This window comes from Narcine bancroftii, chromosome 1 (assembly GCF_036971445.1).
Source record: "Narcine bancroftii isolate sNarBan1 chromosome 1, sNarBan1.hap1, whole genome shotgun sequence".
NCBI classification, from domain to species: Eukaryota; Metazoa; Chordata; class Chondrichthyes; order Torpediniformes; family Narcinidae; genus Narcine; species Narcine bancroftii.
The window spans coordinates 191316006-191328692 of record NC_091469.1 but is presented as its reverse complement, the minus strand read 5'-3'; the positions used below and the strand labels follow the sequence as shown (position 1 = coordinate 191328692).

The following is a 12687-nucleotide window of genomic DNA, read 5'->3' as shown; positions in this document are numbered from 1 at the left end:
ATCTCTGCTCCTGGGTTGGGTGTTGTGGGTCATGGGTGAGATGAGGGTGCAGGATTTGGTGAGCATTGGTCCAACCCAAACTGTCTCACGCTCCACTGGGCAACAAATTCTGATTTCTCATACCCCACCCACTGTGAGGCCAATGTGGGAAATCCTGCCATTATTCGAAGCAGAACTGTACTCCCAAGTGATAGGGTGGCACAACACCAGTGTCTTGGGTTTAATTCTGACCTTGAGCACTGTTTGCACATTTCCCCCAGGTACTCTGGTTTCCTTCAACATCCCAAAGACTTGCAGATCGTTAGGTTAATTGACCTCTGTAAATTGCCTTTGAGTGTGCAGGTGAGCGTTGGGGAATGTGGGGAAAATAAAATGGGCTTGATGTAGATTTAGTGTTAACACTAATTATTGGCTGCAGGCTCTCGATGGACAGAAGGGCTGTGGTTCTGTGACTTGATTTTTATGCCTCGGCCATAGAGGGAAGTGGTAAATAGTTGTTCTCACACCAGAGAAAGGGCAACAATCCTTGGGAAATGCCAATGCTTTTTTTGATCTATGTTAATTAACCTGGACACAAAAGCCTAGTGGAGGTACAAGGAGTGCACCACCTTCCAAAGCAGATACCCTTCCTCATCCAGCTCTTCATGTGACAGGGTGTGCAGGATCTGCCATCTCCGAACCTTCAGTGGGGTTCATCCTCGATCCCTCCAGGATCAATCTCTAGGTATCCATTAAGGTGTCATTGGTGCTACCAACTCACCTTCTTCATTGGGCATTTCATTTATTGAGGAAGGATAGGCAGGTGGAGGGGGCTTTCCTTACAGAATCAAGGCTGGGGCCTGGGCTGAGTTAATTAACCCAGCAGGGATCTCATAGAACAATACAGCACAGTACAGGCCTTTCAGCCCTTGATGTTATGCTGACTTTGTATTCCTTCTTAAAATAAAGTACTAAACCCTCCCTACCCTGTAAACTTTTTTTTCCATCCAGGTGTCTGTCTAAGAGTCTCTTAAATGCCCTCAAAATTTCAGCCTCCACTACCATCTCTCTCTATCTATCTCCTGATGTCTGCCCTAAACTTCCCTCTCTCAATTTTGTATGTGTCCTCTCTCTCTCTCTCTCTCTCTCTCTCTACTGATGTCTGCCCTAAACTTCCCTCTCTCAATTTTGTATGTGTCCTCTGGTGTTTGCTGATCCTGCCCTGGGAAACAGGTGCTGGCTGTCCACCCCCATCTGTGCCTCATAAATCTTGCAGACCTCTATCAAGTCTCCTCTCATCCTTCTATGCTTCACGAAGTCCTAGCTCTGCTAATCTTGCCTTATAAGACACATTTTCCAATCCAGGCCACATCCTTCCATAGCTTCCACATCCTTCCTATAATGAGGTGACCAGAATAGAATACAATATTCAAAGTGTAGTCTTACCAGAGATTTATAGAAATGCATAATTTCCTCTCTACTCCTGAACTCCATCCCCTTTTAATGAAGCCTAGCATCCCACAGGCCTTCTTAACTATCATATCAAACTGTATGGCAACCTTGCGGGATGTATGGATTTGAACCCCAAGGTCCCTCTGTTCATCCACACTCTTAAGTAACCAATCATCAACCCTGCACTTAGCCTTCTGGTTTATCCTTCCAAAATGCATCACCTCGCATTTGAACTCAGTCTGTCACTTTTCTGCCCAACACTGCATCCTGTCTATATTCTGGAGGCTCAATGAGTATCCATTGTCTAATGTGAGGTGCAGCTGCACCAAAAAATGGATGGAGATGCTTATGGAAGAGTTCAAAGAAAATGTGGTGATGTAAAAAGGTATTCTTGTCTCTTGAACAGCAGGGCAGTAAATCCTCAGCATGGTCTTTTCAAGGATTAAACTCTGTTGCAGGTGACAAGCCAGGATAAGACACCTGTGGTCATTCGAAAGGCCATGGCAAAACACAATTTGGATGGGGACAGGCCTGAGGATTACCAGCTAGTACAAATCATCGCTGAAGACCGAGGTGTGTATGACATATGGGGGTGTGGGTTCAGAGATTTGAGCAGACTCAATCATAAGGCAAGTGATGCACCCACTTTAGAGGTGACCTTTTCCATCTGTGTGGGATCTTGTACATCCCCTTGGCCAGGTTTACAACACCCTCCTAATTGATGGAGGTGAAGACTGAACTATGAAAAGGGTTGGGGTAGGGGTGTGGTGAAGGAGTTATTTAGATGCTGAACACACCACCCAGTGGACAGATGATGTATAATCTCAAACTAATTGCCACCAGTGATCGCTTTCTTGAACTCTGTTGTATGACTGGCTTTAACTGTGTCCAGGCCAGGGAAGAATAGAATCAGGCTGGATTCTCTTCCCAGTTGAATACTGGTGACTCCCACTGTAAAAGGTTCCATCAGGGGTCAGAACACAAACCGTGTTCATTTCATTGCTGAACATTACCCACAGCAAAAGAGAATATTTTCAGAGAAGTCGTATTAAAATTCATTACAGTTGAATAAAATGGGTGCTTATAATACTTTTTCTTTCAATATCAGAACTGAAAATCCCTGACAATGCCAACGTGTTCTATGCCATGAATTCATCTGTCAATTATGACTTTATGCTGAAGAAAAGGGGACACTCAAAATCAGGAAAACCAAAACCTGTTTCAAGCTCAACTCTCCCGAGAATGAAACAGAAAGGACTGAAGATTACCAAAAGCATCTTCTAGCTCCTCCTGTTACTGGTGTTTGCTGGATTCACCCTTGTGTATGTATACATATAAAAAAAAATCAGTGTTACCGATAAATGTGCAATATTTTGTGACTAGGACTTCTAAAAGTATACTACCAGCATCCATTCAATTTTACTGGAGAGACTGAAAGGTATTAACTTTGAATGGACAATGAAGTGAGAAAGACCTGTGGAAGAGATATCAGATCTACCCTGTTCTTCAGGCTTGGGTGAAGATTAAGCATCCTGCCCAGTTATAGGACACAGAAGATCATGTGCTCATCCACCTCAAGCAATGGTGGGAACATGAAGTTGTAACTGCCTTTTTATTATCTGCCAATCAAGGGGATGCTGGTTCTCTGAAGTCTGAGTCATTATCCTGCAGGACCTGCTTTGCCCAGAACATGAAGTTATTAAAATACAAAGAAAACACTAAATCTCAGCAAAATGTAGAAACTCTTGGTCCTTCAGTTACAGAACACTTGTCACTGTGCCTCACCAACGACTTGGAGTCATAACAAATCACAAGGTCCATCATGAACTTCAGTTAGCAAGGCTTAAGAGTTTGCTTCTGGCTGTGTATAAGTGACTTTGAATCCTGTAATAGAGCTCCCCATTTTAGAAGTCATCCAGCATCAAACAGATTGCTTGCACCATAGCCATCCTAAAGTTTATCCAAAAAACTGTTGCAGGAAATTCTGAGAATTCAGCCCCAGTATCTCTTGGCAAGATGTCACTGATATGGAAAACATCTGGCTTTGAAACAATGCAGAAATACATGGCCAACAGTTGATGACTCATTATTACAATATGATTCCATCTTAATGAAGCTAGGCTGGATTGGACAGAATTGTACAGTTAAAATCTGAGCCAGTCTTTGGCTGATATATAAAACTTTTTTTATTTGCAATTAATGACTCATTTTCAAAGGAACTGTGATTTTTTAAAAAAGTTTGTTCTGTATATAAAAAGCACTTGAATCTTTTCTGGGGCAATATTTATTCATTGTACAGACATTTTATCAATGAGTGGAACTGTAAATTTCTTACTGTTGAATATGATCTAATATATTGACTTGTTATTTGTATGCAGTTGATGTTTGCTCTATGGCTCCTGTCTGGTGAGATGTGCTGTCTTTGTTACCTTTTTGTATATTGTAAAAAGGGGGAAGATTGAATACAGCTTCAAACAAGATCTGGTCTTTTGGCTGTCTGTGGCTTCCAGTCAGTCAAGGCAAATGGCTGGCATTGTTGGTCACTACATTCTTCCATCAGTTGGGCTGTACACTACTGCCTTTGGAAGCCTTTTCATTCAATACAATGCCTGTTTACTTCCCCTCTGACCTGTGGCATACCAACTCTTTCCTGCCCTTACCTTATGTGTAATGGTTCTTTACTCTGACTTCAGTTAGCACAGGGGTAATTCTAAGGTTTTAGCAGATCTCTCCATCCTCCCAATGCATTTCACCTGAGTACAAGCCTTGTATACTACCACTTAATCAAATTCCATGTTATTTTTGCACAAGAGGCCACACAATGGAAAACAAGTCTTATTTTATTAACCTTCTTTCTTGATGGTCAGAGCTTCCTAGAATTTCAACTCACCAGATCTCTGACTTTGCAAGTTTTCTACAATGTCTCAAAAGCCAACTACCAATGATACCATTCTGATAAAAGAATCAGACAGGAAACTTACTACATGTGAAATAGGTTTAAATACACCATCAGCCACTCCCATTTAATTCATTAACCATTTAACTGAGCCCACTGCCCATTGTGTAAAATTTTCTTTCTGCATAGCCATTGGAACTGGAATTGTCATTCCATGAGCCTGCTGTTCCCCAGGAAGAAAGAGGCTCCATACATCTAATTTGAATAGTCCCCTAACTAAAAAAAAACAGCTCTCAGTGTTGGCACAAATGCACACCTGGGAGAGTGGAGACACAGAATTGCTTCGAAGCATTCCAACTAATACCATCAGCTCCATACAGGATTTAAATGGCCTGTTAAAGGAGCTGACTGTTTTTATAAGTAAAATTCTCCATTTGCAGTCTGTGCCCAAGATGGCAGAATCTGAACTCAGCCGTGGCCATGAAGAGTTGCACTGGACTGGTAACAGGGGCACCAGAAATGGGGAGAACATCTCCCCACACACACCTCCAGCCATTGAGAAAGTGAAGCAGAGGAAATTACCCTATAGGACTATGACAACGGCAGCAGAGCAGCAAGAGGCTTAGTGGCTGCTGGAGACCGCCTCATGGGAACCAGGTATTGGAGCCAGGATTCAAGTAGGCAAGAAGTGTTCCAAAGAGCCTTGGGTCCTGAAGGCTTCCTGATTGTGCTGCAATTTTGATCTGAAACTCTGGTTACCAATGAAACAAATCAAAATCTGTGCAGCTATAAAGGCTGCAGGAACATTGGAGGTTAATCTATGGGCATTCAGTGACTGAAGGGTCTCTCTTTTGCTTTCCTTTCTCTCACTGTAAGGGCACTGAGCAATACTAATGGTGACTCTGCCTTTTGGCAGGCAAAAGTTATGTTACATTTTTAATGTATTATTACATGACAGTAAAAGGAACCTTGAACCTTAAAAAAAACTCTCCAGGTCTGTTCTCCTTCCATCCTAATTGTCCACCAGTCTATCCAAAATTAAATCTCCACAGCAAGACCAACAACCATATAACATATAACCATATAACAGTTTACAGCGCGGAAACAGGCCATATCAACCCTTCGAGTCCGCGCCAGTTCACTGAAACAACTCCATTAGTTCTCCCCTCCCACTCTCCGCCCATAACCCTCCAACCCCCTCATATCCATGTACACATCCAACCTTTTCTTAAATGACAGAAAGGACCTGCTGCAACGAGCTCTTCTGGAAGATCATTCCATTCTGCCACCACTCTCTGAGTGAAGAAGCATTCTCTAAATTTTCTCCTAAAGTTTTTCCCCCTTCCCTTAACATGCCCTCTTGTTCCAACCTTCCCTGCCCTCAGGGGAGAGTCTACTCATGTCTAGTCTATCTATTCCCTTCATAATTTTAAATACCTCTATCAAATCCTCTCAACCATCTACGTTCCAGTGAATAAAGTCCCAATCTCCTTCAACTTTCTCTGTACTCTAGAAGTTGTAAACCAGGCAACATTCTCTCTGCACCCTCTCCACCTTATCTATATCCTTCCTATAATTTGGAGACCAGAACTGAACACAATACTCCAAACCTGGCCTCACCAATGCCTTAAAACTTCCCATCTCCTATACTCTATACTATGATTTATGAAGGCCAGCATATCATATGCCTTCTTAACCACCTTGTCTACATGGGAATCCACCTTCAAGGAACTGTGTACCATAACTCCAAGATCCCTCTGCATACCTCAATGCCCTCTCCTCAACTGCCTATGACCTATTTTGGTTATTTTTTATGAAATGCAGCATTTCGCACTTGTCTACATTAAATTCCATCTGCCATCTTTCAGCCCACTTTTCCAAACAAACCAAATCCTTCTGTAATCCAAGAAAACCTTCCTCACTATCCACCACTCCCCCTATTTTCATATTGTCTGCATATTTGCTTACCCAGTTAACCACCCCCTCCTCCACATCATTAATATAAATGATAAACAACAGGGGACCCAGCACCGATCCCTGAGGCACACCGCTCGTCACAGGCTTCCAACCTGACAGACAGTTGTCCACCATGACTCTCTGCTGTCTATCTTCCAGCCACCTCTGAATCCATCTCACTATCTCTCTATTAATCCCTAGTGACTGAACCTTCCTTACTAACCTTATATGTGGAACCTTATCAAGAGCCTGACTAAAATCCAAATGGATCATGTCAACTGCCCTACTTTCATCCACTTTTCTTGTCACCTCTTCTAAAAACTCATCAAGATTCGTCAAACATTGACTTTTCCCTGGTCAATCCCCTGATCAATCCCTGCCTATCCCGATATTTGTACATATTATTTCTAAGAATATCATCCATAACTTTCCCCACCACCGAAGTCAAACTGGCTGATAATTACTTGGCCTGCACCTTATGTTTTTTTTTTATACAACGGAACTACATTTGCAACCCTCCAATCCCGTGGCACCACCACCTCCTCCAGTTCAGAAGCAAGGACTTTTCCCTGTTCTATGACTGAAGCCTAGTCCTTATTCCCCCAGCACTGCTTACCCACCAGCTGCTTCACCTGTTTCATCACCCATGGTTCACTTTTCCCTGCCTCAGTGAGACCAGCCTATCCTGAACCCAACACACGTGGTCCCTAAATTTCCTCCACATTAGTTCTGTGCTTTCACCCTTGAACATCTGTTTCCAATTTACTCGCTCTAGTTCCTGCCTCAACCCAATTGAACACTTTCCCATTTTGTCTGCTTTTATCCTTAACCATAGCTATGTTAAAGTTTAGGGAGTTGTGATCATTCTCATTAAAATGCTCCCCCACTGAGAGGACTGCCACCTGGCCTCTCTCATCAGCTGGTCCACAAACTGCGTCAAGAATCCTTGAACACACCTGACAAATTCAGCCTCATCTAATCCCTCTAAAAGTCAGGAAGAGCCAGTCATTATTAGGGAAGTTGAGGTCTCCCGTAACAACGATCCTCTATTTCCTGCACCATTCCAAGATCTGTCTGCTTTTCTGCTCCTCCGTGTCCCTTCTAGTACAATGATTGTTCCTTTCCCATTGCTGACTTCCACCCACACCATAGTCTCAGTGGAGACTACCTCTGCAGCGTCCTCCTTTTCTATAGCTGTGCTCTTATCCTTGACTAGTACTCCCACCCCCCTCTTACCTCCCATCCTATTCCTTTTAAAACACCTAAACCCTGGTACCTGCATTAGCCAATCCTGCCAAGTCTCTGTAACAGCCACAACATCGTAGTTCCTCATACTGATCCATGCTCTTAGTACATCCCTTTATTCCCACTAGCGTTGAAACCCTCTAACTACATTTATGTTTCTTCCCTATCTGTCCTTCCTCACAAACTCAAAACACATAGCATCATGCTTTTGACCTTCTGTCTTATTCTTTACATTCTTATTCTGGTTCCTGTCAGAAATAAAACTTCTCACACATGAGTCTCTTTAAAACTGATGACACGACAAGCTTTATTTACAAGTCTGCAGAGTTGGACTCAACTGGCTTCTCACCAGTTAAGCCCCGATACATACAGTGCATTGATTTTTATACCCTTGTTGTTTGCCCTTCCCCTTCTTATTAATACTGTTTTAATTGGTTAGTATTGAAAAAGCATTCTAAGTACAACTGCATTTCTAATTATCACGTTCGTTACGTACGCTGTGAACTCTACATACACTAAATTCTGTTTCTCACCCTTCTTATCAATCTTTTGTCTCCTGCATGTCTCTCACTATGACCATGAAAAGATATGTTTAAAAAAACATATCCAGCTGAACTTTTTGTCCTTGGCTGCTAGTAAGCTCCCTGTCCGTTCTGGCTTCCCTTTTTATGATTAATCATCACATTTTAACTTAAGCCATTTTAACCTAAATTCTCTATCTCTAACAATCCACCCCTTTCTCTCTTTAAAATGTGTGTATTATATGTATATATGAATGGGGAATTTAACTCAGGGAAGAGAAACGTCTCATAATAAATTAATTTCGTGCTGAAGTAAAATTCTAACGGGATCTCCCAGTTCCTCTGGTTGCATAGCCTGTTGGACCATGGAAATCACCAGGCTGCGTAGACAGGGAATAATACAGGGCAAAACAAGTAGGAGGAATAAAATACCTCCGATGACCCACAATAAGGTACGCCACCAGGTTCCTCCAAACCATTTGTCCATCCAATTTAATTTTGCAAAAGGATGCCAGGTCTGAACCGGTACATGGGACAAAATACGAATATTATCAGCGATTTTTCGAATGGCTTGGCCATTATCATCAATCTGTAAGCACCAGTTAGTCAAGTTAAGCTTTCCACATACACCTCCTTCTGTAGCTAGGAGATAGTCTGGGCCAGACGGTTCTGATATATAGCAGAGCGCATTTGACCTTGCTGGGATGCAAGTAATTGCAGGGCTAGAGCTGTTTGATTTGTAACAATTTCAAGGACTGCTTGCAAGTGAATAATGTGATTTAACATATAAATAGGAGTACGATAACCCCAGGATCCATCTTGAGCCCATGTAGCGGGACCATAATATTGAATTATGCGTTATGGAGGCCAATCATCTCCCCATTGTCCCAAATGTACCGTACTAGAGCGGGGCTGACGGTGTAATGTATCAAAAATTTTCACTCCTAATTTATGACCGTGATCGTGGGGTAGGAGGAAAAATTCTGGGCGGATTATTCCTAGGAAACAAGTTCCACTCCACTCTAGTTGCAAGATCAACAAAAAGGTTATCTCCCCCAACTGCGTGACCGAAACTTTCATGGTTATTTGGATGGACTCGAATTAAGTCCGGCTGTCTTAAAGGGGCAGGCACTTTATCCAAGGCATTTTAGTTTCCACCATTAATTTTGTCAATTGCATTTTTAGGGTTCCATTCATACGTTCAACCCTCCCTGAGCTTTGTGGATGCCAAGGGGTATGCAATTTCCAAGAGACCTGTAATGCATTACAAATCAATTGCTGGATTTTTGAACAAAAATGTGGACCCCTGTCTGAGTCTATAGAATCCATTATACCATATCTTGGGATTATCTGCTCGAGGAGGAGGCGAGCTACTGTAGAGGCTGTAGCATTTACTGTTGGGAAGGCTTCCACCCATCGGGTAAAGTGATCTATTACCACCAACAGATACTTCCATCTTTGGACTTGAGGTAACTCTGTGAAGTCGATCTGGATACTTTGAAAAGGGCGTATGGCTAAAGGTTGACCTCCCATGGTCCCTGTCCTCATCACCTTTTTATTAATTTTTGTGCATAGGTGACAATTCTGCACCTCCTGTTGGGCCAAGGTGTAGATTCCCTTACACACATATTCTCGAAGCACTGTGTCACATAAGGCTTGGGTGCCCCAGTGGCTCTGATGATGCAGGTGTTTTAAAATATTGCGAGTTATTTCTTTATTTAGAACCATTCTTCCATCTGGTGTCTTCCATGTTCCATCAGGCAGCTGGCTTGCGCCCAGCTGAGCCATGTCCTTTTCTTCCTTAGCAGTGAAAATGGGAGCCTTCTTTATGCCTTGTCTTATTGGGATTAAGGTCAGCAAACGGACTTCTTGTTGCATGGCTGCCCTTTTGGCTTCTTCATCAGCCAGTCTGTTTCCAATTGCTGTCGGGCTATCTCCCCTCTGATGGCCTGGTATGTAGACCACTGCTATTTCCTGGGGTAATGTCAAGGCTTCTAAAGTCAGAGTAATCATCTGTTCGTGTGCCAATTCCTTTCCTCTTGATGTAATTAGACCACGCTCCTTCCAGATCTTACCAAAGGTATGCACTACCCCGTATGCGTATTTGGAATCAGTGTAAATCGTTCCAGTTTTCTCTGCCAGTATTCTGAGGGCTCTCTGCAAGGCATATAGTTCACAGGACTGTGCTGACCAGCTTCCGGGTAGTCTCGTGGATTCTACTACTTTCCAAGTATTTCCTTCTATTATAGCATATCCACTTCTTCTCATTCCGTCAACACATCTGGCGGAGCCGTCAATGTAGAATTCATATCCTTCTCCCAGAGGAGTATCGCAAAGGTCTTCTCGGGTCTTGGTCTGAAGATCCGTCAACTCGACACAGTCGTGCTCCACCTCTCTCTCTGTTTCACTGCCGTATAAAAACTGAGCTGGGTTGCAGCTATTAATCTTTGCAAACTGTAGATCTTCTCCGACCATTAAAATGGTTTCATACTTTAATATGCAAGAATCAGTCAGCCATCGATGGGCAGTTTGTGTTAATAAAACACTCACAGAATGGGAGGTGTACACAGTCATCTTTCCTCCAAAAGTAAGTTTACGTGCTTCCTCTACCAACAGAGCAGCAGCCGCTACTCCCTGGATACACGTCGGCCATCCGCGAGACACTGGGTCCATCATTTTGGAAAGGAAAGCCACTGGGTGTTGCTGACCGCCTTTTTCCTGTGTTAAAACTCCCACAGCTGTTCCTTGGTTATGAGTGACAAATAGCTGGAAGGGCTGTTTTAAAGAGGGCAGAGTGAGTACCGGGGCTCGTGTCAGGCGATGCTTCAAGTCCTCAAACCATCCCTCCTCCTCCTGGGTCCATTTCAATGGATATTCATTTTCATTTGTCAGCTTTTCATACATAAACTTCACCAACGCTGAGTAGTCCTCTATCCATAACCTACAGTAACCTAAGAGTCCCAGGAATTGTCTTATTTCCTTCTTATTACGGGGTAACGGCATTCTAGTAATTCCCGCAATCCGTTCAGGGGTAATCCGTTTCTGTCCTTTACTTATCCGGTGTCCCAGATATACCACAGTTCTCTCAACGAACTGTAACTTGTTCCTGGACACCCGTAGACCCTTTTTCCCCAGATAATTCAAGAGTCTAATTGTATCTCCCCTCATTTCTTGTTCCTTGGGTCCTGATAATAGTAAATCGTCCACATACTGCATTAGTTGGGAATCATCAGATTGTGGATAGTCCGCCAGGATTTGTTCTAGCATTTGTCCAAACAGGTTCGGAGATTCAGTGAACCCTTGAGGCAATACAGTCCACCGAAGCTGTCTCCGTCTACCTGTCCATGGATTTTCCCATTCAAACGCGAACATATCTCTACTTTCCTCTTCTAATGGACACGTCCAGAAGGCATCCTTCAAGTCGATAACACTAAACCACTCATGGTCTGGGGGAATCCGACTCATAATAGTATAGGGATTAGGCACCACTGGGTGGCGGGTCTGAACAATAGCATTCAAACTTCTTAGATCCTGAACTAGGCGATAGGATCCATCTGACTTTTTCACTGGGAGTATAGGGGTGTTATAAGGTGACATGCATTCTTCTAATAGTCCGTCTCGTATTAGAGTCTCAATTACCGGCTGTAGCCCTTTTCTCCCTTCCAAAGAAATAGGATACTGACGTTTCCTTACCGGCTGATGACCTGGTATTAATGTGACATGTAAAGGTGGGATGTCCAGACCTCCTCGATTTCCCTCCTTATACCAGACTCTCTCATCAATCTGCCGTTCATCCTCTTCCTTTAGAGCACAGAGGTGGACTCGCACTTCTCCGTCCACAGGGAGAGCACCCAAACCTAGGAGAGCCTGTAAGTCCCTTCCTAGGAGGTTAAATCCAGCCGACGGTAACAACAAGAGGTCTTGTACCCCTTCTCTTTCTTCCAGTTTCACTGTTACTTGGGGAATTATTGATACCATTCTGGGAGCCCCTTCTATCCCAGAAATTTTTAAATTACTTTTTACAGGTTCAGTCCCGATTGGCACAGTTATTACACTACTTCATTCCGCTCCTGTGTCCACCATAAACACCACCTCTTCTCCCTTGGGACCAATTTTTAGTTTTACCAGGGGTTCCCTCTTATACTTGGTCCCCAACATTTGGAACCCCTGACCCCCCTAATCTTCTTCCATAAGCTCGAGGGCACGCAATTCCCTCTTGTATCGGGGGCATTCCCTCTTAAAGTGTCCTTCCTCATTGCAGTAATAGCACTTAACGAACCTCCGGGGTCTTCCCTCTCTTGGATATCTTGGATTGTTTAGAGGAAGGTTTTGTTTTCTTTCCCCTCTGGATTCGGCATTCATCTGTCGGATAGTCTGTACCATAACCTTTGTCGCCCTCTTTTGATCTTCTTCTTCTCTCTGCACATATACTTTTTGCGCCTTTTTTAACAGGTCGCTTAGGGGTTTTTCGCTCCAGTCCTCCTCCTTTTCTAGTTTCTTTCTAATGTCCTGCCATGATTTGGAAACAAATTCAATTCGAATAAGCTGTTCACCCATTGGTGTACTAGGGTCCACGCCCGCATACTGTTGGACATTCTTTCTCACCCTCTCCAAAAAATCAGTAGGGGACTCGTCTTT

General features: G+C 43.3%; 1 protein-coding gene across 7 annotated transcripts in view; it reads left to right on the top strand.

Moving 5' to 3' along the window:
- LOC138736365 (ral guanine nucleotide dissociation stimulator-like) overlaps positions 1-3911 on the top strand; it is a 152219-nt gene extending 148308 nt beyond the window's left edge. For all 7 annotated transcript variants that reach the window (XM_069885788.1, XM_069885781.1, XM_069885772.1 and 4 more), the window contains exons 17-18: positions 1890-2004; positions 2540-3911. In XM_069885788.1, coding sequence (XP_069741889.1) covers positions 1890-2004; positions 2540-2715 — 291 coding nt within the window. In that variant the 3' untranslated portion in view covers positions 2716-3911. The remainder of the gene's footprint in view (positions 1-1889; positions 2005-2539) is intronic.
- Positions 3912-12687: the final 8776 nt, after the last annotated feature.